The following is a 25,938-nucleotide window of genomic DNA, read 5'->3' as shown; positions in this document are numbered from 1 at the left end:
TTTTTCCGACCTTCGCTCCTTTCCGCTCTTATAACTCGCGACCAAAACATTTCCCCAGCATGCGGTAAAGAGCTAGAGGGGCTACAGAGAGTCAGGAACAACATATTAGTTTTTCATCAAAATAAAAAAATGGCTTTTTTTAAATCAGCCTAAACGTGAAAAAATAAGGGGTCTTTTTGGAGCGTTCCGGCGCTTTGGAGGCGATAACTCGAGCTAAATTTGACAAAACCTTATGATGTTATACATTTTCTGAAAGCTCTTGTCTTGCGCTGAAAACGTTCGTTTAAACCGCGTTTTCCAAAACTTCTTGGTTTTCGAGTAATAAATTTGCGAAAATGTTGCCGGTTTTCACCTTTGACCCCCCGCCGCATCTCCCCAAAATTTTTGGGGGGCTTGAAACTTTGGGAAAAGATGGGACATTGTTAGGTGAATGAATAGGGCAAGTCTCAAAGGTATCCGCCCCGAGCTTCAAATGGCCCGTTTTGCACGTAGTCCTTTGACTTATTTTCATTGGGCACTGCACTGTGCGCCAGACAAATGAGAAGAAACCCCATGAAATGAGACGACCATCCCGTAAAATGGCGGCCAAAATACGGAGAACCATGGGAGATCCAGCTAGGGTCCCGATAGACTATCGTTCTAGGTACCTTACATTAAATTTTCATCAAGTTTCATGCTGGTAGTCTAATTTGAACTATTTTGACCCCAAGCGACCGCACTATAAAAACAGCAATAAAACTTGTAACTACCGAGCTGATGTTGAAAAACTTGGTGTTACCTACCATCAGTTTTTCGAGCCACACAAGCCCAACTAGTGTGTGTGAAGAGAGATACTTCTATTTATCTCTTATGCCGGTTTCACACTATTCGGTTTGTCGTCTGGCAGCCCGATTCGGTGAGCAGGTAAAAAGTCGTCACCTTGGCCGCGGAACATTAGCGCGAGCGGAGCCTTTCACACTTTCCCGGTCCGGTTTTTCGTACGCCGGCGTGCCGTGTGTCAGTGGCTCACTCCTTCACCCGAATCAGTTGCCTGATGGGTTGAAAGAGCATTGCAGCCAATGGAACCTTTCACACTCAACCTGGCGGCCCCTTCGGATTCCGCCGAAATTATCGAGCAATGCATACAGTCATTATCACGTCTGCAAGAGCCCAGAGGATGGAGCTTCAAGGAATAGAGAATTATAATATTTTGGCGTGAGCTGCGGTTACTTCGTGCATCTATGCTAATTGAGGCTCACTTCCAAACTCATTCCAATCTCTGCATTTTCGCAAAGACTTCTCGACTTCACCTGGTAGCCAGGTGTTTTAGTTTCTCTTCGCTGCCCTCATTCAAAGTGAAGAATTGAACCTTCAATTTTTATTTCGGTAGTTAAAAAGTGTCAAGTGGCTATAGTGGCAATCGAAGTAATAAATAAATAATTAACGAAGAAAGAGGTCGACATGTGATAGTCCCTAGATGAGCCCGCTGTAATCAGACTTTGAAAATAGGACCGAGTGTTTGGGCCGCTATAAAATCGAAAGGTATATCGATCTTGGGGGCCTGAATTCCGATACAAATAGATTGAGTGGACTGTATGTATATTTGGGGCCTAAGAAATTGAACTTAGGTAAACCTGAAAGGGGGCGGGGGTGTGGGAACCCATAGTACATAGATCATCATAAAAGGTATGCCTGAGTGAAACATGAATCAGCTTACCACTGAGTATTAGTGCGCAGAGACCATCGAACCATTATTCCTGGGTGACAAGACTTGTTCATGAAGTCATAGATGAAACCTTGGCCTTCCATGGTCACGAGAGATCCAGACATGACCTTGAACTTGGAGTCTCCAGAGGATTAGGGAACTTAAGGGAGATCCTCAAGGGAGCAAAGGAGAAGATTCTTTCACTTTGAGCTCTAAGGAAGGGTACTCAGGGCAAGGAAGGGAACATAGGGAGTAAATACACTTATATTCGTCAGGGTTGAAATTAGCCACCACGAGGTAAAGCCTACAGGGGTTAGGGATCCTAGGTGCTAGATTTCTAGGGAGATATAATTCATGAATTCTACCTGAATGCAACCAGAAAATGAAGAGAAGACTTTCAGTTGAAACTCGAAAGAGGTTGAGGGAGCAGGAATCTGCGGAGAACGTAACTTTCTCCACGAAAAGTCCAAAAAAGCTCGAAACACCGAAAGGACGTGAGTATCCGACACAAGAGAGCAGACGAACAAGGACTACCCGAGCGAGCGCATTCCTACAAGAATCAACAAGTTTCCTAAGGGGTGGAACCTTAGCGCTGGCAACGCGGCATAATATCATGCTAAAACGGACGAGTCCATTAGCGAGAAAAAGGAGGGGTGGACGGTAACCGGGCGCTAATTGACAAGCATGCGCGATCTATAGGGGAATTCGACAACCAAAATTGCTAATTAGTAAAAAAGGCGATAGGTGGCGGAGAGGTATCGAAGTTCGATATTTTTCGAGACGCAAGGGCGTCAACATACTACTAACATAATATCTAGAATAACATAATATCTAGAATGAGAATCGGCCATGGGTTATTCCCAGAACATCTCAACCGTATCAGACTGAAAGATAATGATAAATGCACTTGTTGCCAGATAGGAACTATCGACCACATCCTCCTTCACTGCACAAAAATCAAACTACCTATAAATATCTACAATCTCATGAGAACACCGGACCCTCAAGTGATAATTGACTCCAAAACCGTCTTAGCAAGAACTGAAATCGAACTATACCAGGAACTAGAATCCCACATAATCGGTAATCAAATCTCATGTTAAGGTTAATCTTCAGCTGTAGTTCCGAAAAAATCCACCACGTCGCGCTGCTAAAATCCGACTCCGAAATCAGTGATTATTTAAATATCACAATAGGTATCTTAAATTCTAAGACTCATAAGTTCTAGCAGCATACGTCTGGAATCCTTAAAAACAAACGCGAGCTTTGAAAGTCTAATAATAAAAGCTGCAAATTGATCCCAGTTTCTCTTACGGGATATCTGTAAGTGCGAGAGAGACAGCTCACGGTGGGAGAGAGATATCTGCCAACTGCTGAGAGCGATCAAGCGCGATTGGTTGCATCAAGGTCATCATGCTTAACCCTACTTTTTTCTGGGATCAAATTGCAGAGCTTCAGAAATGACTTTTCACGTTGTTTTTAGGGTCAATAGGAAGAAGAATGTTATGGCTAGAACTTATAACTCTTCGATTTAAACAGAAATTCCTTCAACTTTTATAAAAGCTCAAGGACTCACGTGGAGCTGTACGGACTCTAAAACACAGCGGTGGCGCCCCCTGCGCGGAGAAATTTCTTACTTCACGCAGCTGTAGATAAACCTTAAACTTTCCATCATTTAGCGGTGGCTGTTTGTCTACACGACTAAAGCCAATGAACTATACCTAGAGTGCGCAAGCTCTCAAAAAAAAAAAAAAAAATAAAAAATAAAAAATACTCCCCCCTTGGAATCACGGAGGGATTACAAAACGAAACCGAAGGTACAAGGGCGACAAAGGTTGAAAAAAAAAACTAGAGACACGAACTGAAGGTGCAAGGGCGACAAAGGCAAAAAAACTAGAGACACGATTGGCGAGGCGCGAAAAGAGGGGCGCGAACCCTACAAGGGCGAAAAACAATATGCAGATGCAATAAGGGCGAAACACGAAGGGAAAGGGTGGGTGTTACAAGGGCGACAAAGAGGTCAATTGGTGGCTAGCGCAGACTTAGCGCTTCGGCGCTGGGGCACGCGGTGTAGAAACCCCAGGTAGGGCATAGCCGGAAGGGGCCGCCGATCTCTAAGGGAGGCGCGCACACCAGGCAATGGGGGGGGGGAGGGGTGGCACCACTACTCTGCGGCTGTCATGCAAGAGAGGGTGGTGAGGAGCACGGCAATCGCATCGGACGTGCGGCCAGTTTAGAGAATGGGGCAGGAGGCAGTTGACGCAACGGCCGTTGCCGATGACCAGCGACAGTCGATTTGCCGGACTGAGCGCGCGAAATCGACGACAATCCTCAAGAGGATGGACTGGTCCGCAAAGAGGGCAAGAGGGTCGTGAGGTAGGGGGTGAGATGGGTCGTTCAGCGACAGCGGGGAGGGCGTCCCACGCCTCAATTGGCAGGAGAGGGTCCATCCTGAAACGAGAGTAAGCCTTTACTTTAGGCAAGGTTACAAGAGGGAACTCAGGTTGCCAGCCGCGATACCAGAGTTGAAGAGAGGGGGGACAAGCTTACAACGGCGACAAAGGAGAGAAGAAAAAAAAAACGTGGGGGCACAAGCAATGAAGTAAATTACGTTGGCCACCGACCATGTGGACACAAAGCAATGAAAGAGAGTACAAGGGCGACTAAGACATAAGGGGATAAATGCAAGTGATCAAATACAAGGCGAATTGACGAGGGCCGAGTCAGAGTGCTGAGTGGAGCTAACCGCGCCGGACGTAAACAAAGGTTCCAGAGCCCCTGAGACGTAATCTTGCGTACAAGGGCTCACAGACAGGGGATCGCGGCCCCCGGGCGGGCGAAGGGGGACGACTCGAGCGGGAGCCAGGGTCACGTCCCAGGCGGCGCACAGTGCGGCACCCTTATGGACGATGCGGACAAAAATCGGCAAAAGACACTTAACTTTAAATAATGAAGATAACAGCACCGACATAGGAAAACCCTTTGGTACTATCAAATTAAAACATTCGAGGAATAAGAAAATGTTATACCTCAGGTTTTTTTGCGTATTTTTCAAGAAAAGTTCATTCGAAGTTGGCAACCTCGAATTAGCCCTGTGTTAACAATGTAAAAGCAACGTGAAACACCCAAACTTTAACTTCAAATATCTCTGATAGTCGCAAAAGGTCGCAACATCTTTTTCTTAGAATTGAAGTTGGATATCTCAGGATTAAGAAAATGTCAACCACCCAGAGCATTTTGCGTTTCAAGCGAGAAATCTCCATTTGAAGTTGACGTCTTTTTCCCGTGTATTTCTTACGGACCAGTGATTCCCGACCTATTTCCTGCCGACTTTCTACCCACATTTGAGGTAGTTTTGAGCGGAAAATTTGAAAATGAACCATCATAGTGAGTCAGAAATATCTTTAAGATAACAAATTCCGAAAAAAATATTCAGATGTCGAGTTGTGAATTTTTGGCTTTTGTCCACAGAGTGCCGCACTGTGCGGCGGGACCCGCGGAAGCGGGCGCGGGAGGACTCTCGCAGCCTGAGGGCCTGGCCACGGGCAAGGGACCTGACGCGTTCTCGGTGGTTCAAGTGTCCGGACCGAGAGGATGGGCGGCTGGGCGGCGGCGGCGGCGACTCGTAGGCCGGAAAGCCGCCTCCGCGGGATCTCAACTCCACCGCCTCCTCGGGCTTTAGCCGGATGAGAGGGGAGCACAGTGCAGTGTCCTTATGGCGCGTAGGGACAAAAATCATAGCTCGCAGACAAAAGCACATAGAGAAGTGAAATTTGGTATGAGAGGTCTTGAACATATAGACTATCGGTAGATGAGGTCAAATTTTGTTAATGACACTTTGGGGCGGGAGGAGGGGGGCCGGAGTACCGATACTTGAAGACGAGTGTTTGGGCGGTAGAGACCGAACTCATAGCTCAAAGACAGAAAGACATAGAAAAGTGAAAGATATGAGACCTCCTATACATACAGGGTGTTTCAGACCACCCGTACCAGGCCTTTTTCTCGGTTGGTATAGGTCGCACGAAGTCGGAGACCGCGGGGTTGAATAGGGAATTGACCCCAAGAAATCCGAATTTCGTGGTCCCGGGTTTCGTCGAAACCCCCCCCCCCACCCCCCCTATACCCGCCAAGGGGGGTGGGGGGGGGGGGTTCGGGACCACGAAATTCGGATTTCTTGGGGTCAATTCCCTATTCAACCCCGCGGTCTCCGACTTCGTGCGACCTATACCAACCGAGAAAAAGGCCTGGTACGGGTGGTCTGAAACGCCCTGTATGTGCTATTGTTGGATGGGTCCAAAATTTCATAATGACACTTGTGGCGGGGTGAGGGGGGCGGAAGCAGAAATACTTGAAGACTTGCGTTTGGGCGGTAGGGACAAACATTTTAGTCCGAAGTCGATAGCATTTGGGTGCGACCTCTTCTACCGATAGGCCATCGTTAGATGAGGTCAAATTTTTTAAATGACACTTGCGGCGGGGAGGGGTGGAGCGGTCGCAAAGTTACTAAATAGTGAGCGTTCGGGCGGTAGGAACCGAACTCGCGTAGCTCAAAAACGGATGGACATAGAGATGGAAAATTCGACATGAGACCTCCTATGCATATAGTCTATCGTTAGAGCCCATTTATGCACGCGATTTTTGTCGCCGTGTCGCCGGCGACAACGAATCGCGCGATTTCAAACTACACGGGAAGCTATGGAGCCGTTTATGCGCGCGACAGCAAATCGCGGCGGCAAAACTGCCGCGGCGATTTCTAGATCATGTCGCTTGTAGTTAGAAACCGCCCGGCGATTTCCTGCCGCCCGCGGTTTGTAACTACACGGAGTCATATGAGCGCATTTATGCGCGCGACAAATTTCGGCGACCGCCGCTTGGAATTGAACTTCTTGAGCACGTGTTTTGGACCTTTTGCGCTCCAGAAAAACGGTGTCGCGGCGGCAGAAAAAAGGTGCCGCGGCGACAAAAATATGGATCGCGCGATTCCAAAAAATGTCGCGGCGACAACTGCCGCCGGCGACACGGCGACACAAATCGCGTGCATAAATGGGCTCTCAGATGGGATTAAATTCCTAAAGCAGCACCTGGGGGGGGGGGGGGAGGGCTGTAACAATTATGGTGAAATCGATTCTGGTCGGAAGAAGACGGTCATGGCCCATTCCCCATGATGTGATCTGAAATTACTGGTTAACAACTGGCCCTGTTACCTTTACCCAGATTAAACGTTTTTAATACAAGTTATAATTTTTTTTTAAATTTTTGTGTGAGAAAAAAGTCGGAAAAAAAATACTAATAAACTGTGATAATCCGAGGAAAAATCGGCTATATTCCGAAAAATTGGAGGACGATGCGGAAAGGCGGATAGAATTTTCGGAGGGAGGGGGGGGGGGGCATGTATCGGAGTATTGTATAGAATGAACATCATGTCTAATAACCTCATGTGTTTGTAACTTTTTTTTTCTTGATCGGAAAGGAATCATGAAGTTCGCCTTAAACAGGGGACAACATGCAGTTCAACGAGTATACCCGATTCCCGACTTGAGGTCACAAAACCGAAGATTTCGTCATTTTGTGACATTTTGTGACTAAACCTAAGCAGTTCCTGAATCTGTAGAATATTCTGAACAACATATCAAAAAATTACGTTGATATATTTTGATATATTATTTTAATCTATGTTCAAAAACATGATCATAAGCCAATATGCCGCTCAGTGCGCACCTGAGCCCTGACTTGAGGTCACAAAAATGACGATTCCGTCGATTTGGGACAGTTTGTGGCTTAAAACTAAACATTTTCTGAATCAGGAGGGTATTTTGAACAACATATCAAAAAATTACGTTGATATATTCTGATATATTATTTTAATCTATGTTCAAAGACATGATCATAAGCCAATATGCCGCTCAGTGCGCGGCCTAAGCCCTGACTTGAGGTCACAAAAATGACGATTCCGTCGATTTGGGGCAGTTTGTGGCTTAAAACTAAACATACAGGGTTATCCAAAAGTCACTGACCACCCCTGTAACTTTTTTCCAAATTGAGATAGAAGTTTGAAACTTTGGGAATGTTCCTCGGTCTAAAGTAGCAACTTTTTAGTCCCCCCAAAATTTTGGGGGGCGGCCCCCCTTAAGGGGGGCGGGGGCTAACTTTTTTTTTTCAAATGGCAACCCCCCCTTTGTAATACCTCATTCGAAAGATAATAAAAAAAGAAAATTTTTGGCGCAAACCGCAGGTCAAAATGGCGGCCGGTCAAAGTTCCAAATGGCGGAAATTTGGCATCTCCGTTCTTTATTGACGGATTGGTGTGAAATTCAGAATTCTAGGGTTTTTTGAGATGAGAAAAACGATTCTGGCATTGGTTTTCCAGAAAAGTCAGTCTTTTGCAAAATGGCGGCGGTCAAAATGGCGGCCTAGAGCGGGAAGTGGATATTTAGGCTGCATATCGTTGGATTTGCATGAAACTTGGTATCCGGGGGTATTTCGCCACGAGAAGAACGAATCTTTCATTGGATATCTGAAATTTTGACAAATTCCAAAATGGCGGCGGAAAAATTGCGGGAAATCAGTTTTACGGCTATTTACCGATGGATTTGCATGAAATTCGATATCCTGGCGGTTTTTGGTTGGTTAAAAAGGAATCCATCATTAGATTCTTGAAATATCAAATAATTTCATGCTAATCCATCGGTAAAGAGCCGTAAAACTGATTTCCCGCAATTTTTCCGCCGCCATTTTGGAATTTGTCAAAATTTCAGATATCCAATGAAAGATTCGTTCTTCTCGTGGCGAAATACCCCCGGATACCAAGTTTCATGCAAATCCAACGATATGCAGCCTAAATATCCACTTCCCGCTCTAGGCCGCCATTTTGACCGCCGCCATTTTGCAAAAGACTGACTTTTCTGGAAAACCAATGCCAGAATCGTTTTTCTCATCTCAAAAAACCCTAGAATTCTGAGTTTCACACCAATCCGTCAATAAAGAACGGAGATGCCAAATTTCCGCCATTTTGAACCTTGACCGGCCGCCATTTTGTCAAAAATGAACATTTTGACCTGCGGTTTGCGCCAAAAATTTTCTTTTTTTATTATCTTTCGAATGAGGTATCACAAAGGGGGGTTGCCATTTGAAAAAAAAAAGTTAGCCCCCGCCCCCCTTAAGGGGGGCCGCCCCCCAAAATTTTGGGGGGACCAAAAAGTTGCTACCTTAGACCGAGGAACATTCCCAAAGTTTCAAACTTCTATCTCAATTTGGAAAAAAGTTACAGGGGTGGTCAGTGACTTTTGGATAACCCTGTATAAGCAACGAAGAATCAAAACCTTGCGCAGCGCTGGCAATTCTCTACAGAAATTGGACCACAGTTGCCAAATTTCATCGGGAACTCGTTCGTCCCATGACAGTTTTAATTTCCATATTTCCTGCATTAGGGATCTAGCCGTGAAGGTCACGGGTGCAATCCATCCGCAGACGTCATAGATTGAAGCGAGCATGGAGAGAATGCCGCGCTTCGTGGCTGCGTGAGGCTTCCAATTAATTACATAAGTGAATTAGTCCAATTGTGGCGCCCATAGGACGCCCAAAATCGAAAACCGCGGGCTTCCATCATTTTCGTCAATGATAGGGCATTCAAGGTGATCAGCAGGCAAATTTTCTAAAATTTCGGGGTGGGATTCCGACCAATTTTCGTAAAAAGAATCCTCCCAAGGCGAGAAGAGCGATTAGCTCCTCGAGGTGCTCCTTAGCGACACGAATGTTGCCTCCCCCCCCCCCCCCCGTTGCCGTCATCGACGTAAACAGATTCTAGGAGAATTTTAGCTGCGTTGGAATATTTATGTCTGTGATCCCTGACCAGTTGATGCAATGTGCGAATTGCAAGAAAGGGAGAAGAATTGATTCCGAAAGTGACGGTATTCAAATAATACGCTTTCAGCGGCTCCGACGGGTGAGCACGCCATAAAATACACTGATAAGGGCGATGGGTCCTTGTGACGCTAATACGCAAGTACATTTGCTTAATATCACAAGCGAAAACTACAGGGTGGGCACGAAAGTTCAATAAGACATCACGGACGTCATTCTGAAGGGCTGGGCCGCTCAACAACGTACCATTCAATGAAACGCCCGTGGAACTAGGGGCGCTGCCGTCGAAAACGCACCGCAATTTTGTCACTCCATTGATGGTTTTGGCGACACCGTGATGAGCTAAAAAATACTTTGGCGCTTCTTCGGGGGAGGGGTTCGGGGGAACTGGGGACATGAAACCATCCTTTTCAAAATCGACCATGTATTTCCGGTATTTCTCCGCCAATTTTGGATTTGACTCGAAACGCTTTTCTGAGGAGAGCATACGTTTGCGAGCTAAATCAAGAGAGGAACCGAGGGCAGGGGGATCAGGGCGGAAGGGCAAATTGACTTCATAGCGACCATCGGGAAGCTAAACAGTGGTTTCAGAATAAATTTTCTCGGCCAGCCTTTCTTCTGGCGTAGACTTAACGGGAGGGGGAACTTCCTCTAAGTGCCAGAATTTCTCAATGACGTCAGGCTGAGGAGTGTGCGCGTGTGCAGGGAGCGCGGTCAACAGCGTAACAGGGGTGTTGGAGGGAGTAACTAAAACGAGTCCAAAAACGGTCCCTAGGCCCATGAGGCCGTCACGAGCAGGGACATTATCATCAGTGAGAATTTTTGCAAGCAAATCTACACCGCATAAAATATCTAACTCTGAAGGGCGATCTAAGTCTGGGTCAGCTAAAGTATAATCGCGGAAAATTTTCTGAAAATCAGGGGAGAGGGGGACGGCGGGAACCGAACCGGTAAGTCTATCCATGACAGTTACAGGGTGATAAACCACCATGCGACCATTGGGAATGCCAACGTCAACTTTCGCCGTGCCTGCTACAGGAACGGGCGTGTTCCCTATGCCGTTGATAGCATTTAAGCAGGGCTTCGGGGTAATTTTCAGGGCACGTGCAAGGCGAGACGTAATTAGGGTACCTGAAGATCCCGAATCTAAAAGCATTTTGGCATACACTTCCTGTCCGCTTAAACTAGTGAGAAAAACCTTAGTGTGGACCCAGCCCCATTTCACCACCTTGTTACTTACAGTCCAAGCCATTTCTTAGTGTTTTTTCTCATGTTACATGTATAAATATACACTCATCCACACTTATCTTATTGCAGACTTTGAATTCGGTCAATATTTTCCTGTTCTAAACATTTTTACTATTTACTTTTACAGTCAGCGCACTGCATCAGTTTGATTCCAGACATGGAATGAAAGGTAAATCAATACATCTTTATCTAGAGTGTAAAAATATCATTGGTCCACCACTCTGAGGAGAAAAGAAGTCAAGAAGAACAAAAATTAGAATTGGACACTCTTAAAAAAAAAAAAAAATCCTAAATGTTTCTGTGCAAAACCGAGGTAAAAGAGTGTTCAACTTGGATAGGTGCATTAAAAATATTTTGTTGGGGCTCTCTTCGCAGACCACTACTGCTTTTGCTCGTATTTGAGTGGATATAGCATGTGGAAACCCAACTTGATACCCCCTCACACTCTGAACTGCATTGAAACGCCATCATGAGCATGGTGCCAGACATTTTAAAGTGCAAATCTCAAGTCAGTAACCCTTAGATGACTAACCGTTTTTACCAACTCGAATGCCTAACCCGGGCCTGCGAGGCCCGTATTGAGAATGTATGGTTATTTGATAGCTGCGATGTTTTTTTCTCTGTTTTTTGAAGAATTTTATGATTTTCATACTTTGTCTTCTATTACCAAGGTCCCAAATTCTTTTTCCACCCATAAACTGCCCCTCCCTCCCCCTCTAAATCTCCCCCCTCTCTCCCCAGTCCCCTCAGATCTAAGAGTCTCTCATTATAAACACATTTTTATATATTTTTTGAGATTTTGAGGAGGTTACATTGAAGAAACATTATTACCCCTGTAAGTATACTTGAATTTGAGAGGGGAGGGGGCAACCTTGCCCACCCCTCCCCCCTTCCCCGCCTTCCGGTGGCCAAAAAAAGTAGTACTTTCCGATGTGTTTCTTTAAAAGTTTTGCACTGAGAAGGTTTATTTTTTAATCTCGTGTATTATTCTACTAGCACTACCTGCAAGTCGCTCTCATGGTGCTTCTGTGCGCTCTGTGACACCCAACAGCCTCTGACAGCGATCTTGTCAGAGCAGCTTTGCTATATTAGTCGTAGCTGAGGAGTGGTCATGGAGGTAATTTACTGTCTAAGAACTGTAAAAGCACCATGCATTATTTTCATATAACTAAAAGGTAACGCCTTTACATATTCACCGTATCACAAGAAGCACCTAAAATTTAAATAATAACAAGTAAATAATAAGTCTGATTTTCTTGACTTTCAGTAATTTATTTTATGTTTTGTTTTTCCTAAAATCGTTCCTACTTATGTATATTGTCCGTCGTTTTGTACGTCATTCTACTACTGGAATCATTATTCATTATCTACTTTTACTTTTTGACGATCTAAGAGTTTTTATGAGTTAAATTTAGGTGTTTCTTGTGATACGGTGAATATGTAAAGGCGTTACCGTTTAGTTGTAAAAAAATAACGCATGGTGCTTTTACAGTTCTTTAGTATTACAGACAGTATTTTACCTCCATGACCACTTCTCAGCTACAACTTTTACAGCAAAACCTCAGGAAAACCATTAGTTACTTTACAAGAAATTTTGTCCCACGTTTATCTCATAATTCACTGTGAGTAATGTATCCAAAATTTGCTCTAATTTGTCAAAAAGTTTGAAATAATGTAGAAGTATTCCATAAATGACAACAGTACATAACGCCTATGAAGTCCAACGTAGAAGACGTCCTGTCAAATCATGGATTGAGGGAATAAGGCTTGAAAGAAGATGCGCTCTGCCAGAGGTGCTCTGGCAAGATCGTTGTCAGTGGTGGTTGGGTGTCGCAGAGCGCACAGAAGCGCCATGAGAGCGACTTATTAGTAGTAATAGTACAATAATACATTTTAGACTTTTCTTTCCTTTTCACGACGTTAAAAAATAAACCTTCTAAGTGCAAAACTTTGAAAGAAACACATTGGAAAGTACCACTTTTTTTGGCCACCGGAAGGAGGGGGAGGGGGGAGGGGTGGGCAAGGTTGCCCCCTCCCTCCCAAATTCAAGTATACTTACAGGGGTAATAATGTTTCTTCATTGTAACCTCCTCAAAATCTCAAAAAATGTATACAAATGTGTTTATAATGAGACACTCTTAGATCTAAGGGGACTGGGGAGAGAGGGGAGGAGATTTAGAGGGGGAGGGAGGGGCAGTTTATGGGTGGAAAGAGAATTTGGGAACTTGGTAATAGAAGACAAAGTATGAAAATCATAAAATTCTTCAAAAAACAGAAAAAAGATCGCAGCTATCAAATAAACATACATTCTCAATACGGGCCTCGCAGGCCCGGGTTAGTCATTCTAGGGGTAGACATGAAAAAAAAATTGCTGTGCCTGAAAAACATTTTTTTTCTGGAATTATGTTCTTAAGGGTTTATGTAGAGCTATTTGTGAAGGATAGACTTCTCAGATAATTACAGCTGTGGTGGCGCGAAAAATAAGAAGCCGCCGGGCCTCATTGATCCGGTTAGTCATCTAAGCGTTAACAATTGCTGCTGCACAATTCTCAAGATGAAATTAAGAAAATGCAAAAATAAAGTAAATATAAAGTAAACTTGCATATTTTATCGTTCAGAATAAAATTTCTTCATGGTTTTTGGCGCCAAAAACATTGAGAAAATAATTGTTCAATTCACCTAATATTATTTAATGATGCGATGGAAAAAATTGACTTATTCAACTCATTTTAGCTGTCTAAGGTATCTATGACTGTTTTGAACTTTGTTTCAATCACCCCAAAAGTTGAAACATTCACTAATGTTTGCTCTGATTCATGTTTTTAGATACCAAGGAAGATATGAGCCTCTCATCTATTATGTATCTTGGAATCGGCTGTGGTGCATTATCTCTAGTATTAATTTTCATCATGGCGACCATTTTCTGCTGTAGAAGGAAGTCCAGTCTAGACAGCTCTAAAAAAGAGTGAGTATGCCTCTCTTTGAAATCATCAGGAACATTGGCATTGTTCATTCAACATTGTCCGTTCTTGTTCTTGGATTTCCAGAGCTCAAATTTTCCATCAAATGTCTCGTGTTAAGCATTTTCTCGCCTATCATCTCTCAAAGATTAAGAAAAAGTAGAAAAGAACCCAGCAACAGAGAAGTGGGTATGCGGCTCCCAGTATATTCTTTTAAAAACTTAGTTATCACAAGGTTCTTTTAGGCGTTTTTTTTTTTCATTTACTTGAAGCCTATTTATTTTGTAAATTGCATGTACAGAAGCGGAGATGTTAGCGTTCACAAATGCTTTACCTCTCCTCCAAAAAACCCCTTAATCGGTTGGAGGAATCAGAAAATTTTAAAATTGAAGGTTTGGAACCCTATGATATGTCTTTGACCTTCATAGTTTGATTCCAATTTGTTTCATCAACTTTCATAGTTGTTGAACTTCCAACCATAAACAGTCAATGTGCAGCTGCTTTCCCTGGAAGTATCGAATTCATGTTACCCTTGCTTTAAATCAGTAACTTCAAGATTATTCTTGAAATACTTCAGGAGATTTTCTTACAGATACATGAAAACTGGAACGGGTAGTAAGCAGAAAAGTCTCAACACAAACTTGAAGCCTCCCGACTTATGGATTCACCACGATCAAATGGAACTAAAGGCATTGGAAAAGTCATCACAGGGATCCCTAGACACTGCCTCTGGTGGTGGGCCCAGCTCTATTAACCTCTCCAAAGAGTTTGATGTCTCTGACCACCACCAAGAAACGCGGGTTCATCATCACACTTCATCTACTATGACAAACTCTTTAGATAAACGCAATTATATTTCTTCATATATAGGTATGAAAACTCTTCTCTAAAAAGCTATCTCTTTATGTCTTGATCCTGGTTGCTTTTTATTGTAAGGGAGGTCAGTTATGGTACAGTTGTGAAAGAAACCTTTTTATCATTTGCATGTTTGAAGCCATCTTTTGAAGCATTTGCAGGGGAGGGTTGGCGGTGATGAACGAAGGGGAATCTAGAGCAAATTGGACGACCTTCGCTCTGTTTGTGGGTTTTAAAGAATTGACTTCTTCTCTTGAGAGAATCTTGAGTGAATTTTGATGATGCATTTTACCAAATTTTGAACTACTACTGCTGTTTTTAGACTTAACCTACCAAAAAACTTTTTGTAAGTGTTTTGCTAAGGCATGTTTTGTCCACACGCATCATTTATCCAGTAGTTTTTTTTTCTATTCTCGTGTTTCACGCTGCGAAAGTCTTTAAATATGCATGACATCTGCAAACAGCAGATGGCTATGATTTTTTGTTTCATATCTGATGAAACCTTAAAAGTAACTGTAAAAATGATTACCGAAGCTGTCAAAGAAAAGGGTATGAGAAGATCTCTTTATCAAATGCGAGCAAGGCTTAAATACAGCGAAATTTACATTTATAGCTTCAAAAGTTTGCAACGCCCTGCCCTAATAGAATTAGAACAAAATATTGAAGTTGTGTATTCTCTTCTCAATTTTTCTTGTGATCAGTCAATTCAGAAAAAAAGTGGATCATCACATAAAACATTCTACAGTCCACGATAGTCTCTTAAATAAAATAAGTTGAAATATGAAAAGAAGAATTTCAAAATGGTCCATAGTCGTCTGATAGCAATGGTCAAAAAATTTAATGATTTCAAATGTTGTCTTCTTAACGATGATGGTCACTTTAATGAAGTACTGTCGTTCTGTACCTACATGGCTTTATTGTAATGAGTTTCTTTGGTTTATCTGCCGCTGTTATATTGAAGTATTTCTACAGTTTCTATTCGAATTCCCTGCTTGTCTTTATTTCCATTCTCATAATAATTAATAATTGTATTATTTTTTTTAGAGAATTTCCTTCTTTTCTCCTGTTTGCTCCTTACTTTTCCATTCACTAGGCAACAAAATTTTAGATTGAATTTGCCAATCGAACGGGACCTGTCTCTTTCTACTCAGGGGGAGTCTACTGATGACTAAAATGAAGGCCTAAAAAATTCCCAAGCTCTGGTTTTCAAAATATTTAGGGTTTCTTGCATTTTTAAGGGTAAATTTTGAGTATTTAAGGGGATTATTCTAATAATTTATGGCCAGTTTTAATGAATGTTTCCAATTGACTTTAAACTCGGGTAGCCTCATTCAGATGGGTCTACTGAAGACAAAAATGGGCGCTAAAAACACAGAGCCTATTTTTTTAATTTTCAGGATTTTATTTTAGTCAAAAAAGTATGTATTTTTAGTCTTTTATGGGGTTTTAAGGGGCTTAGAGCTCTTGATTCATGATTCAACTTTGAAATGACTTTTTAAACCGCTAGAGACTCTGTATGTTCTCGTTGTACTGGTCTATTAAAGCCATACATGGGTATGAAACCAGTGGCGTGCGGTGGGTTTAGTGACAGGGCAAGCTCTAGCGTTCGCCATCCGGGGGGGGGGGGGGTTAACGTAGCCTCTTTCCCTTCCCCCTCCCCCTAGCCTTCCTAGAAAATTCTTAAAATTTTACTCTACTAGCTCTATTTTTCGGATGAAATCTGATGGAACGTAACGTCTTGAAAAACTGTATTTTTATTTTTTTCTCTCTTATTTATAATTTCGTTTACTCAACTTGTTTCGAATGTTATTGAGCATTGGAGGACGGCTCCTCACTCATAACTCCTAATTTTGCCACTTATTTGAGGTATTATAGTCTTTATTCTACAGCATTTAGAATTTTTTGAGTTACTTAAATTTCCCAAAAAAAAGGCTTTCTGCATTTAAAACATGATTGAGAATTGTCTAATTCATCACCAATTAGATCCAAGTGAGCGAAATTTTATAGAATATAAAGGCATTTGCTCCGGAGGAGCAATTGCAACCGCGACGGAAAGAGAGAACAAGATAGCGCATCGGAGGCAGAAGCAGCGCGCTGCGGTGACGGGCCAAGAGAAGCGAGCTGCGATCGCGCAGCGAAGGGCTCGGACTCGGAACGTACCGCGCTCCCCGCCTGCCTTGATTCCGCCGCCGAGCAGTGGCTCTCCGCTCAGCTGATCGCAAGCGATTCTCCAGCACATGAGTTGGCCCGTGTTCAGGCCGCGCAGCGCGCTGCGCCTCCTCCATCCGCTTTTCTGCTTTCCTACTTTGGTGGCTCTATACGTATTTCTGTCTTCCTCTCTTTCTGTTTTAATGCAGTTTACTTACTGAACGCATTTTATAAATTATATTTGCTAAAATGTAAAACATTTAATAGGTGTAATTTTCTTCTTTCTTTAGAAACCTTTGGGCAAGCAGTGCTTGCCTTGCTTATCCGGACCGCACGCCACTGGAAACAAATATTTTACCGCCTCTGTTTGGAATTTGGAGGATTTTTTGAGTAAAAAAGACTCGATTTTTGTGGGTCTTGAGGCGATCACAGCTGTGATTAGGCTTAAAATTTAAGACGGTTTTTCGACGGCTTTTCTCCCCTTCTCCCTTCATTAATTGGGTCTTTTAAAAGGAAAATCACCCGTCTGAAAGATGTTTTGCTTTGTTTCTTTAAAATATTGAGGATTTGCTTGAGGAAAGCTGCGCATTTTTGAGCATTTGAATGAACAAGCTACTGCTCTGAACTAATTGCTGCAATGAAATGAAATGAAAAAGAAACAGACAAATTAGAAGCTCTAAACTCGATTTTAACCTTTGGGCGAGTGTTTTTAGGTTGAAAATATACCAAAAAAGTATTTTACCTTCTTATACACTTCCTTTTTACATGTTTTCTTTGAATAAAAAAAAAAAAAAAAAGTTCAAATCTAGAATAAAGAAAGGAACGGGGGAGTAATTCTTAATAGCCATTTTAATATGGCTTATTAGTAATTAAGGCAACAAGGTTACACGAAATATTGTTGTATTCTTTGTGAGTGGGATAGCCGAGCACGTAAATCTCATTTTAAGAAGAAAAAGTGGCCAAAACGAAAATCTCTTACATCTGGGGGAAAAAATGTGGAAAATGCACCACTAGTTGACCCGAACGATATTATCCTTCCTCCATTGCATATCAAACTTGGCCTTATGAAGAACTTCGCCAAAGCTTTAGACAAAAATGGCGCGGGTTTTCAATATCTTCGTGAAAAGTCTCCTCAATTCAATGAAGCAAAAGTCAAGGAAGGTATTTTTGTTGGTCCTCAAATTCGGAAACTATTCAAAGACAGTGTTTTTGACGAAAAATTACTTCCTGTTGAAAAAGAAGCATGGGACAGTTTCAAAGCAGTTTGTAGTAACTTTTTGGGCAATTGCAAAGCGGAAAACTACAAGGATTTAGTTGCAAATTTGCTTTCTAAGTATCGGAAACTAAAATGTAACATGTCACTCAAGATTCACTTTTTACACTCACACTTGGATTTTTTCCCTCAACATTGTGGATCAGTCAGTGATGAACATGGCGAACGCTTTCATCAGCAAGTGTCAGAAATGGAAAAGCAGTATCAGGGTAGCTGGAAATCAACAAGGCTTGCCGACTACTGCTGGTCAATTTTCAGAGATGCTCCAGAGGCGCTATACAAGCGCCAATCGAAAAAAAAGCGTCGAGATAGTGTTTAATCTCATTTTTTCAATTTATTCTTTTTCATCTAATGTGTCATGCATGGAAATACATGTATAATAAATAAATAAATGAGTAGAATAAATTGAGTACATTAATTACGGACCTCATTTCCTTGTTCACTCTAGCTGGATTTGAACTATGTTTTTTTTTTTTTTTTTTTTTTTTTTTTTTTTTTTTTTTTTTTTTTTTTTTTTATTCAAAGAAAACATGAAAAAATGAAGTGTATAAGAAGGTAAAATACTTTCTTGGTATATTTTCAACTTTAAAACACTCGCCCAAAGGTTAAAATCGAGTTTAGAGCTTCTAATTTGTCTGTTTCTTTTTCATTTCATTTCATTGCAGCAATTAGTTCAGAGCAGTAGCTTGTTTATTCAAATGCTCAAAAAAGCGCAGCTTTCCTCAAGCAAATCCTCAATATTTCAAAGAAACGTTGCAAAATATTGCCCATACGGGTGATTTTCCTTTTAAAAGACCCAATTAATGAAGGGAGAAGGGGAGAAAAGCCGTCGAAAAACCGTCTTAAATTTTAAGCCTAATCACAGCTCTGATCGCCTCAAGACCCGCAAAAATCGAGCCTTTTTTACTCAAAAAATCCTCCAAATTTCAAACAGAGGTGATAAAATATTTGTTCCATACCCATGTTTGGCTTTAATAGACCAGTACAATCTTTAGTAGACTCATCTGAATGAGGCTAACCGAGTTTAAAGTCAATTGGAAACATTTATTAAAACTGGCCATAAATTATTTTAATAATCCCCTTTAATACTCAAAATTTACCCTTAAAAATGCGAAAAACCCTAAATATTTTGAAAACCAGAGCTTGGGAATTTTTTAGGCCTTCATCTTAGTCATCAGTAGACCCCCCTGAGTAGAAAGAAACAGGTCCCGTTCGATTGGCAAATTCAACCCAAAATTTTGTTGCCTAGTGTTATTATTATCTTCATATATCATAATTTTATCTTTATTTCTATGATTTAATCATTTTCCCTCTTTCCTTTTAATCAACTAAGCAGGGAGTCCATCTGAACAACCCTTATTGTCCGAAGAAAAAAAATCAACTCTACGGTCTGCTTCTAAAAGCAAGCCTATTTCCCTTCAAATGGACAGGCGTAGCGCTTCCAGCAATTGTAAGTAAGCTATGAATGAAATTCAACGTGCCTGAAGTTCAATAAGTGTCTATTCTTAAAATTTAGATTTCAAAGAGGCTCCTGTTTTAAAAATCACCTTTAACCTGTCTCATTCACTCACTATCCCATCTGTAGGACAAGAGTCAATGAATTGGAAGTGGAAAGTGGATAGGTTAGTTTTAATAAGATTTCGGATATTTCCAGCATAAAAACGTTTGAGGGATTATTAGACCATATTTTAGAATCGATTTTTCGAGTCCAAAAAATATTTTTGTGTTGTTTAAAATTTCCTCCGAAAGCGCCTCCCATCCCTGAAAAATCAGTTATTCTATTTCTTATTCTACCCACATTTTTGCTTCATTTCGTTTTTTGTGAAGTTGATCCTGTGAATTTTCATAGTATTTTTCATCCTGAAATGTAAAATTAGGATCCTAACACTTGCATTGAGGACTCGAGTTTTTTCATTGATTTTTATTTAAACTTTTTTGGGGTGCTCTTCCAAATTCCGTGAAGGGTCTCATTGAATCTAAGAATCAATTACGTCTCTTTAAGTATCACTGAAATATACAATGTCATTGCCTCATCATTTTCCTACGCAACTAACCATAAAGAAGAAAGGTAAGAAAATGATGTCACGTTTTTAGCGGAATTATTGTCATTTGTCCTTGTAACATTCATAATATTCTGTTTGCCCTACAGCAAGTTCTGATATTGTCGAAATGCAACCACTTTATCCTCATCAACACTACAGTGTATCTCGAGCACATGTAACAGTTGATGCAACAGGTAAGAGTTATTGAGTTCTCTGTTTACATTTCAATTATTTATCTCATTTTATTTTTGTGATTGATGATGATAACGCCCAATTTATGAAGCTATTTTACTTGTTAATTATTTATTAATTTAATTTAATTTAATTAATTTCTTATTTTATCTGTTAATAGTGTTAATATATCAAGAACAGTTAGCATATTGACCAGCAGTTTGGCCAAGACCTCCTCAAACAAAAGTGGGCAAATTTTGTTAGGGCAGTCGTGACCTGCAAATGTGCCATTTTGCGTAATGACAAGGTGGTGAGTAACGTTGCTGAAGATTCTTCGAACTGTCAAAAGTTTTGAGGACTTCTGCAAACGGCTCTCTCCAACTGAAATACTCAGACGCTCAATCGACGTTCCGGTTTGCCTGATGATGACTGATCATCAAAGTTTTGAGCAATTCGTTTAGAAAGCTGAACCTAATTTGTGATAACTTGTTCAGCAAAGTACTCACCCAACATTCATTAATTTCATTAGGTGAATTTTAGCCTCCTTAAGTTTCTCATCAATCATCATCAGGCAAAAAATAGTGTTGATCTCCGAACTTACTTTTTGTTTTACCCAATGGCATTGACTTGGTTGTCAACAGATTTGCAATTTTGCAGATTGCAGATTTGCCCTTTTTGTACATATGTAAAATTTTTCAAGAAACACGATGGTGCAATTGATTGTATTTGAAACAAACTTTGAAGGTCAAAGAAAGCTTTAGAAGTTGAGGTCATAATGGGGAGGATCCCCCTTCCTATGCTGAGAGTCAGCTTCTGTATTTAGTAAACCTCTCCATGCACACTACACAGATAGGGAGAACATACATGAGCAGGGTTGGCACTTTGTTTGGCGATTCTAAGGCCGGAACCATGGCAATCCTGCTAATGTTTTTGCTCCCTATCTGTGCGTGCATGAAAAGTTTGACTGCATAAAGGGGTGAACTGTCAGCGTAGTGAAGGGGATTCCCTCCATCTTGGCTTCAACTTTAAGAGCTTTTTTGAGCTTAGGAATTCGTTTCAAAAAAACCCAGTAGCACCGTTATGTTTCTTGTAGAATTTTACCTAAGGAGACGCACTTAAATTGCATATCCCGCATTCCTTAAAGCTCTATTAATGATTCAGAATTTTCTTCAGAGAGAAAATGAAAAAATTGAGATAGAAACGAACTGCAAAAAAATATATCAAATCTGTTGATTAACCTTTCAACAAATCAATGGGTATTATCTTATTCTAGGCGGTTTCCATTTATTTTGTCTTGTTTTACCTACCCTTCTAATCCATCCAATCACAGTATTGAATCATCCTTTTTTTCTGTCTTCTTTTCTCTCCCCCCTCCCAATTTTCTGAAGAATTGTTTTCCTAATGCTAATTACCTTTATTTCAATGTAACTCATTTTGATATTCATACATGGAAACTCTTTGCTATGTGTCGTAAACTAGGAGCACTTGAGAATACCTATATCATTCAAAGTGCAGCACCTAGCACATATGAATCAATCAACAACCCAAATACATCTCAGCCTCCCAGTACGCCAATTCAAGGACAAACATATGGGTATGTTTCGATTACTTCTTTCACATTTAGCTAGTGCAATAAGTGTATCTCGAGAATCATATGTATGAGGATAAAACTTTTTTTGGTTTACAAGAGTAAACCGATGTTGTAGCTAGAATGTCAAGAGATTTTTTTTCAGCTTTTGCAAAATCCATTTTTTGGCAGTTCAATCTGTAACGCTCCTCTTAAAACAATCTGTGAGGAGAGGCAAAATCATATTAATGATCAGCAACTACCTGACACTAGGTTCAAGTCTGCAGATGCTTTCAATCAAATAACCATTGGAGGCCTTTTTCCCCTGGTATGCCCAAAGTTAAAAATTTTGGAAGCCTTATTTTGATAATTTCTGTAATGTTTAAAATTCTAAATACTTTATGCAAGCGGTGGCATCGAAAAGTCTTAGCCCTGACTAGACTTAATTTTGCAATAAGCAACCGCTGTTTTCACATATTTGTATGTAGGGATATTAAAGGCCTCTAAGTTTTCTCTGAACTGAACCCCTAATCTCTACTGTAAATTTTAGTCCAATCGTCTTGGATAAACAAAGTTGGTTTTTCTCAGCTTTCGCCATGACCCCACAAGAACTTCTTAGCAGCAATTTTTCACCATTGACATAAGTCAATTGGCCTTTAAGTAAATTGCGGAATTCTTTGGTAAGAAGGTGTAAAACAGAAATTGTAGTTTTGAGAGTAACGCGTTTTTCGTATTAAAAAGCATGTACTTTTTAAAATATTCTGTTAAATACCAGCCCTTTTTTATTTGTAGGACTGCTGCAGAATCTAAGCGACTTCAAGGTCATCCTTTGAAAAGCTTCAGTGTACCTGCCCCACCTCCTCAGTCAGCACCTTCAACACCACAACAAAAACACGTTGGTAAGTAAAACTTCTCATTCTTAAATTAGTGTAGATTGGGTTATTTAAAATCCCTTCCTTGGGAAACTTTGAGGAAAATTTTCTGTGAAAATTTAACCTTCAGACAGTCCATATCAATCATACATCCAATTTTGAAAAAAAGGACAAAAGGGATTTTTCTAATGGATGTATTTATGCTAAAAAGGACTAAGCGACATTTTCAAACTTTGCAGTGGAGCAAGTTCGACTAAAACCATTGGCGTTTCCTTGCTAATAGATGGGTTCTAGTTCAGTGTGGCTTGTTTGAAAGCTGAGGAGCTCTTCTAACTGCTTACGTCACCAAAATTTCGAAAAAATGACTAGTAAGCGAGATGTAGGGGATTTTGCACGTAGGTCCTTCTGAATGAATGAGCTATACAGGACTCTGAAGTAAATCAAAAGGAACAATTCCACCTCATCAATGCCTGCGTGGCGGAGCTTTGAGGAAACTTGGTGAAATTTGGATTCAGTGGGTATTTTTGGACAGGAAACTCGAATATCTGGTCAAATTTTAATATTTTGAAAATCCAAGATGGCGGACATGGCCTAAAATATTATCTCCTTTTTCAACCAATGAAGTACACGTCTATAATGGCTGCCCTATAGAGAACCTGCGGAGCGTGAATGGACCAGGTTTTAAAGGTCGAAGGAGGATGGGAGTTAAAGTATACCTAACCTCAATCTCCATTCCTGCTGATTCTTGCCACTGAGGATTACATGTGAAAATTTCCCCCTTTGTAAACTTTAATTATTTTGAGGTGTGCATGTCAGATCAAAAAACTTGAACTCGTTCGAATGGCTTTCTATGTTCACAATACTGCGCCTCGTCGAGGTGCGTGGTTGACCTCGCAGTGTTGGATCGTGAATTCCCTTCATGTGCTGATTACATACATATATTCAAATCTCTGTAAATAAAAACTAATCTAGTTGATATGTAAGAGTCATTGACGCGCCTCATCAGCACATTGTGTTGGAGTTCACTGCTTGTTTTTTTTCTTGTATATTAACTCTCACGGAAAGAGCAGTTACCTAACAGTTTCTGCTGTCATTTTTAGCCCCGAACACTGAACTCCACACAAACGATTTAGGCATGGAGTTATTGTTTAAGGCCACATCCCTTATCTTGGATTTAAACATTTTTAACAATGAGTCGTTCAATAATTTTTAATTTTTGCATTTTTTGAGGTATTGAGTTTTAGGCCATGTCCGCCATCTTGGATTTTCGATTTATCAAAATTTGACCAAAAATTCGAGTTTCCCGTCCAAAAATATCCCCTGCTACTATGTTTCACCAAGATTGATTATACAGGAGCCGAGATAGCATTTTAGGCCATGCCCGCCATCTTGGATTTTCGAATTTTCAAAATTTGACCAGAAATTCGAGTTTCCCGTCCGAAAGTACCGCCCGTTTGCAAGTTTCACCAAGTTTCCTCAAAGCTCTGCCGCGCGCGCGCCGATACAGTGGATGTAGTTCCTTCCTTTTGATTTAATTCGGAATCAGGGTTAGCGTATTAAATCAAAAGGAAATACACGTAGTTCCTTTTGCTTTTATCATTCATCCCCGATTCCCTACGTTGCGATATTTCAGGCGCTATTCCTAGGGGATGAAAATGGTTTTTTGGGGGCATATTTACTTGTCAGAGTAGCTTATGCTATGGAGAATCCAGATCCGTTAAAAACTGAAAATCAGAAATTTGGCGCTTGGTTCCCTTTCGTGTAATTATGTCCAAATTGCACTCTTACTAAGTATGTTAATTACTGAGGGTGATGTCATTACCTCACTTTTTACGCTACTTTTTTATTTACATTACGGTGTTTATGATGGGACATCACAGGTTCTTGGTGAAATGTACATACACATCTATAAAGGTGGTCCCTCTCTGGCTCCTAAAAAATCAGATCCGTCCTGGATGTCTGCTGGCTTGGAATATGTGGCATTATTTTGAACTCATGATTTAGTCTATATGTTACGGGCAACGTCCGGGTCTCGGGCACCGTCGTCAACGCCCGGTCACTGACGACGGTGCCCAACTCGCCTGGGCATCGTCGTCAATGCCCGGACATTGACGACGGTACCCGAGAAGTCGAGAAGTGCTCTAAACGGTCGGGCAAAGATTGGGATCGAGAGAGTAAGGCAACCATGCCCGGGCACTGACAACGATGCCCAAGGGTTATCGGGCACCGTCAAAATGAAAAATAAGTGAGATGAAAGTAATGACTCGCCTAGGTATTTGTTAGTGCAGGATTGGGAGTTGTGACAGCGTGAATTGCACAGCACATTTCGCGCTCGACATGAACACCGTTTTGTTGTGCATTTTTGGGATTACGTGTCAATCCCCCGCAGATTATTGCCCCATGAAACAAACTGGAATTTCATTGCTCCGCAAGATGCGGGGCATTGCAATAAAACTTATGGTGCGGGGCAATGAAACAAAATTTTTGCAATCCCCCGCAGGAATGAAATAAAATTGTTTCAAAGCCCCGCACCAAGAATTGTAGAATTTTATTCCCCCGCAGATTATGTCATTGACTTTTGATAACCTCACCTGGTAAAAAAAACATCAGTCAGCGAAAAATTCCTAATGCCATTTTTATCACTTAACTAGTTACATTTGAAGCCCTCCCTCTTATTATTGGTTGATATCTCATCAGTATATTTTGCAAGAAAATAATATCCATTCAGCAGTCCAGTCCATTTATTTGCAAATATATGAGTGGACGGCAAAACTTGCATGCAACAAAGGAAAAGTATGAGAAAACTCACCACCGAATGCATCGAGCTCTCCAACAAAGGTAAGATCTTTAAATTTCAATCATCCGATATTGTAAAACACTTAAAGTACCGGAATTCACAAAATTCTCAACACTTCCAATGTCCTCCCTTCTTATTCATAAAGGAGTCAATATACTCATTGAAAATTTTAAACTAGCCTTTTTACTTTTTGAAAGTAAAGAGATAAAAATCTTAGACAGCGCTTCTGCTGTTTCAAGCATTTTTAAGGATCTTTTATCAAGATCTCGATGATGGGATTCTGCTGCTAAATCTCTGTTAATGACTGATCATATAAAAAAAAACAGTCAAATCACAGAGTGCTAGTAGCTTTCATTTTACCAGGTTGGACTCCAGGAAAGCAGGCGCAGGGTGGATGAATTCTAAAAAAAAATAATACATAACAGGCATTAATGACTTTGTTCTCGTTGAACAAAAAATTT

At 41.1% G+C, this 25,938-nt stretch overlaps 2 protein-coding genes across 8 annotated transcripts in view; one reads left to right on the top strand and one right to left on the bottom strand.

The window, feature by feature from the left end:
• LOC140223884 (uncharacterized) overlaps positions 1 to 25,938 on the bottom strand; it is a 526,084-nt gene that overhangs the window by 133,856 nt on the left and 366,290 nt on the right. The gene's annotated exons all lie outside the window — the stretch shown is intronic.
• The window catches only part of fra (neogenin protein frazzled), a 184,712-nt gene that overhangs the window by 133,005 nt on the left and 25,769 nt on the right, over positions 1 to 25,938 (top strand). For 4 of the 7 annotated variants that reach the window (XM_072296338.1, XM_072296334.1, XM_072296333.1 and 1 more), the window contains exons 20-26: positions 10,920 to 10,961; positions 13,619 to 13,757; positions 14,330 to 14,622; positions 19,362 to 19,478; positions 20,178 to 20,264; positions 21,721 to 21,835; positions 22,601 to 22,707. In XM_072296338.1, the coding sequence (XP_072152439.1) occupies positions 10,920 to 10,961; positions 13,619 to 13,757; positions 14,330 to 14,622; positions 19,362 to 19,478; positions 20,178 to 20,264; positions 21,721 to 21,835; positions 22,601 to 22,707 (900 nt within the window). The remainder of the gene's footprint in view (positions 1 to 10,919; positions 10,962 to 13,618; positions 13,758 to 14,329; positions 14,623 to 19,361; positions 19,479 to 20,177; positions 20,265 to 21,720; positions 21,836 to 22,600; positions 22,708 to 25,938) is intronic. The other 3 variants (XM_072296335.1, XM_072296336.1, XM_072296339.1) reach the window with 3 other exon arrangements.

Source organism: Bemisia tabaci, chromosome 2 (assembly GCF_918797505.1).
Source record: "Bemisia tabaci chromosome 2, PGI_BMITA_v3".
NCBI lineage: Eukaryota > Metazoa > Arthropoda > Insecta > Hemiptera > Aleyrodidae > Bemisia > Bemisia tabaci.
This window is presented reverse-complemented; position numbering and strand designations above follow the sequence as displayed.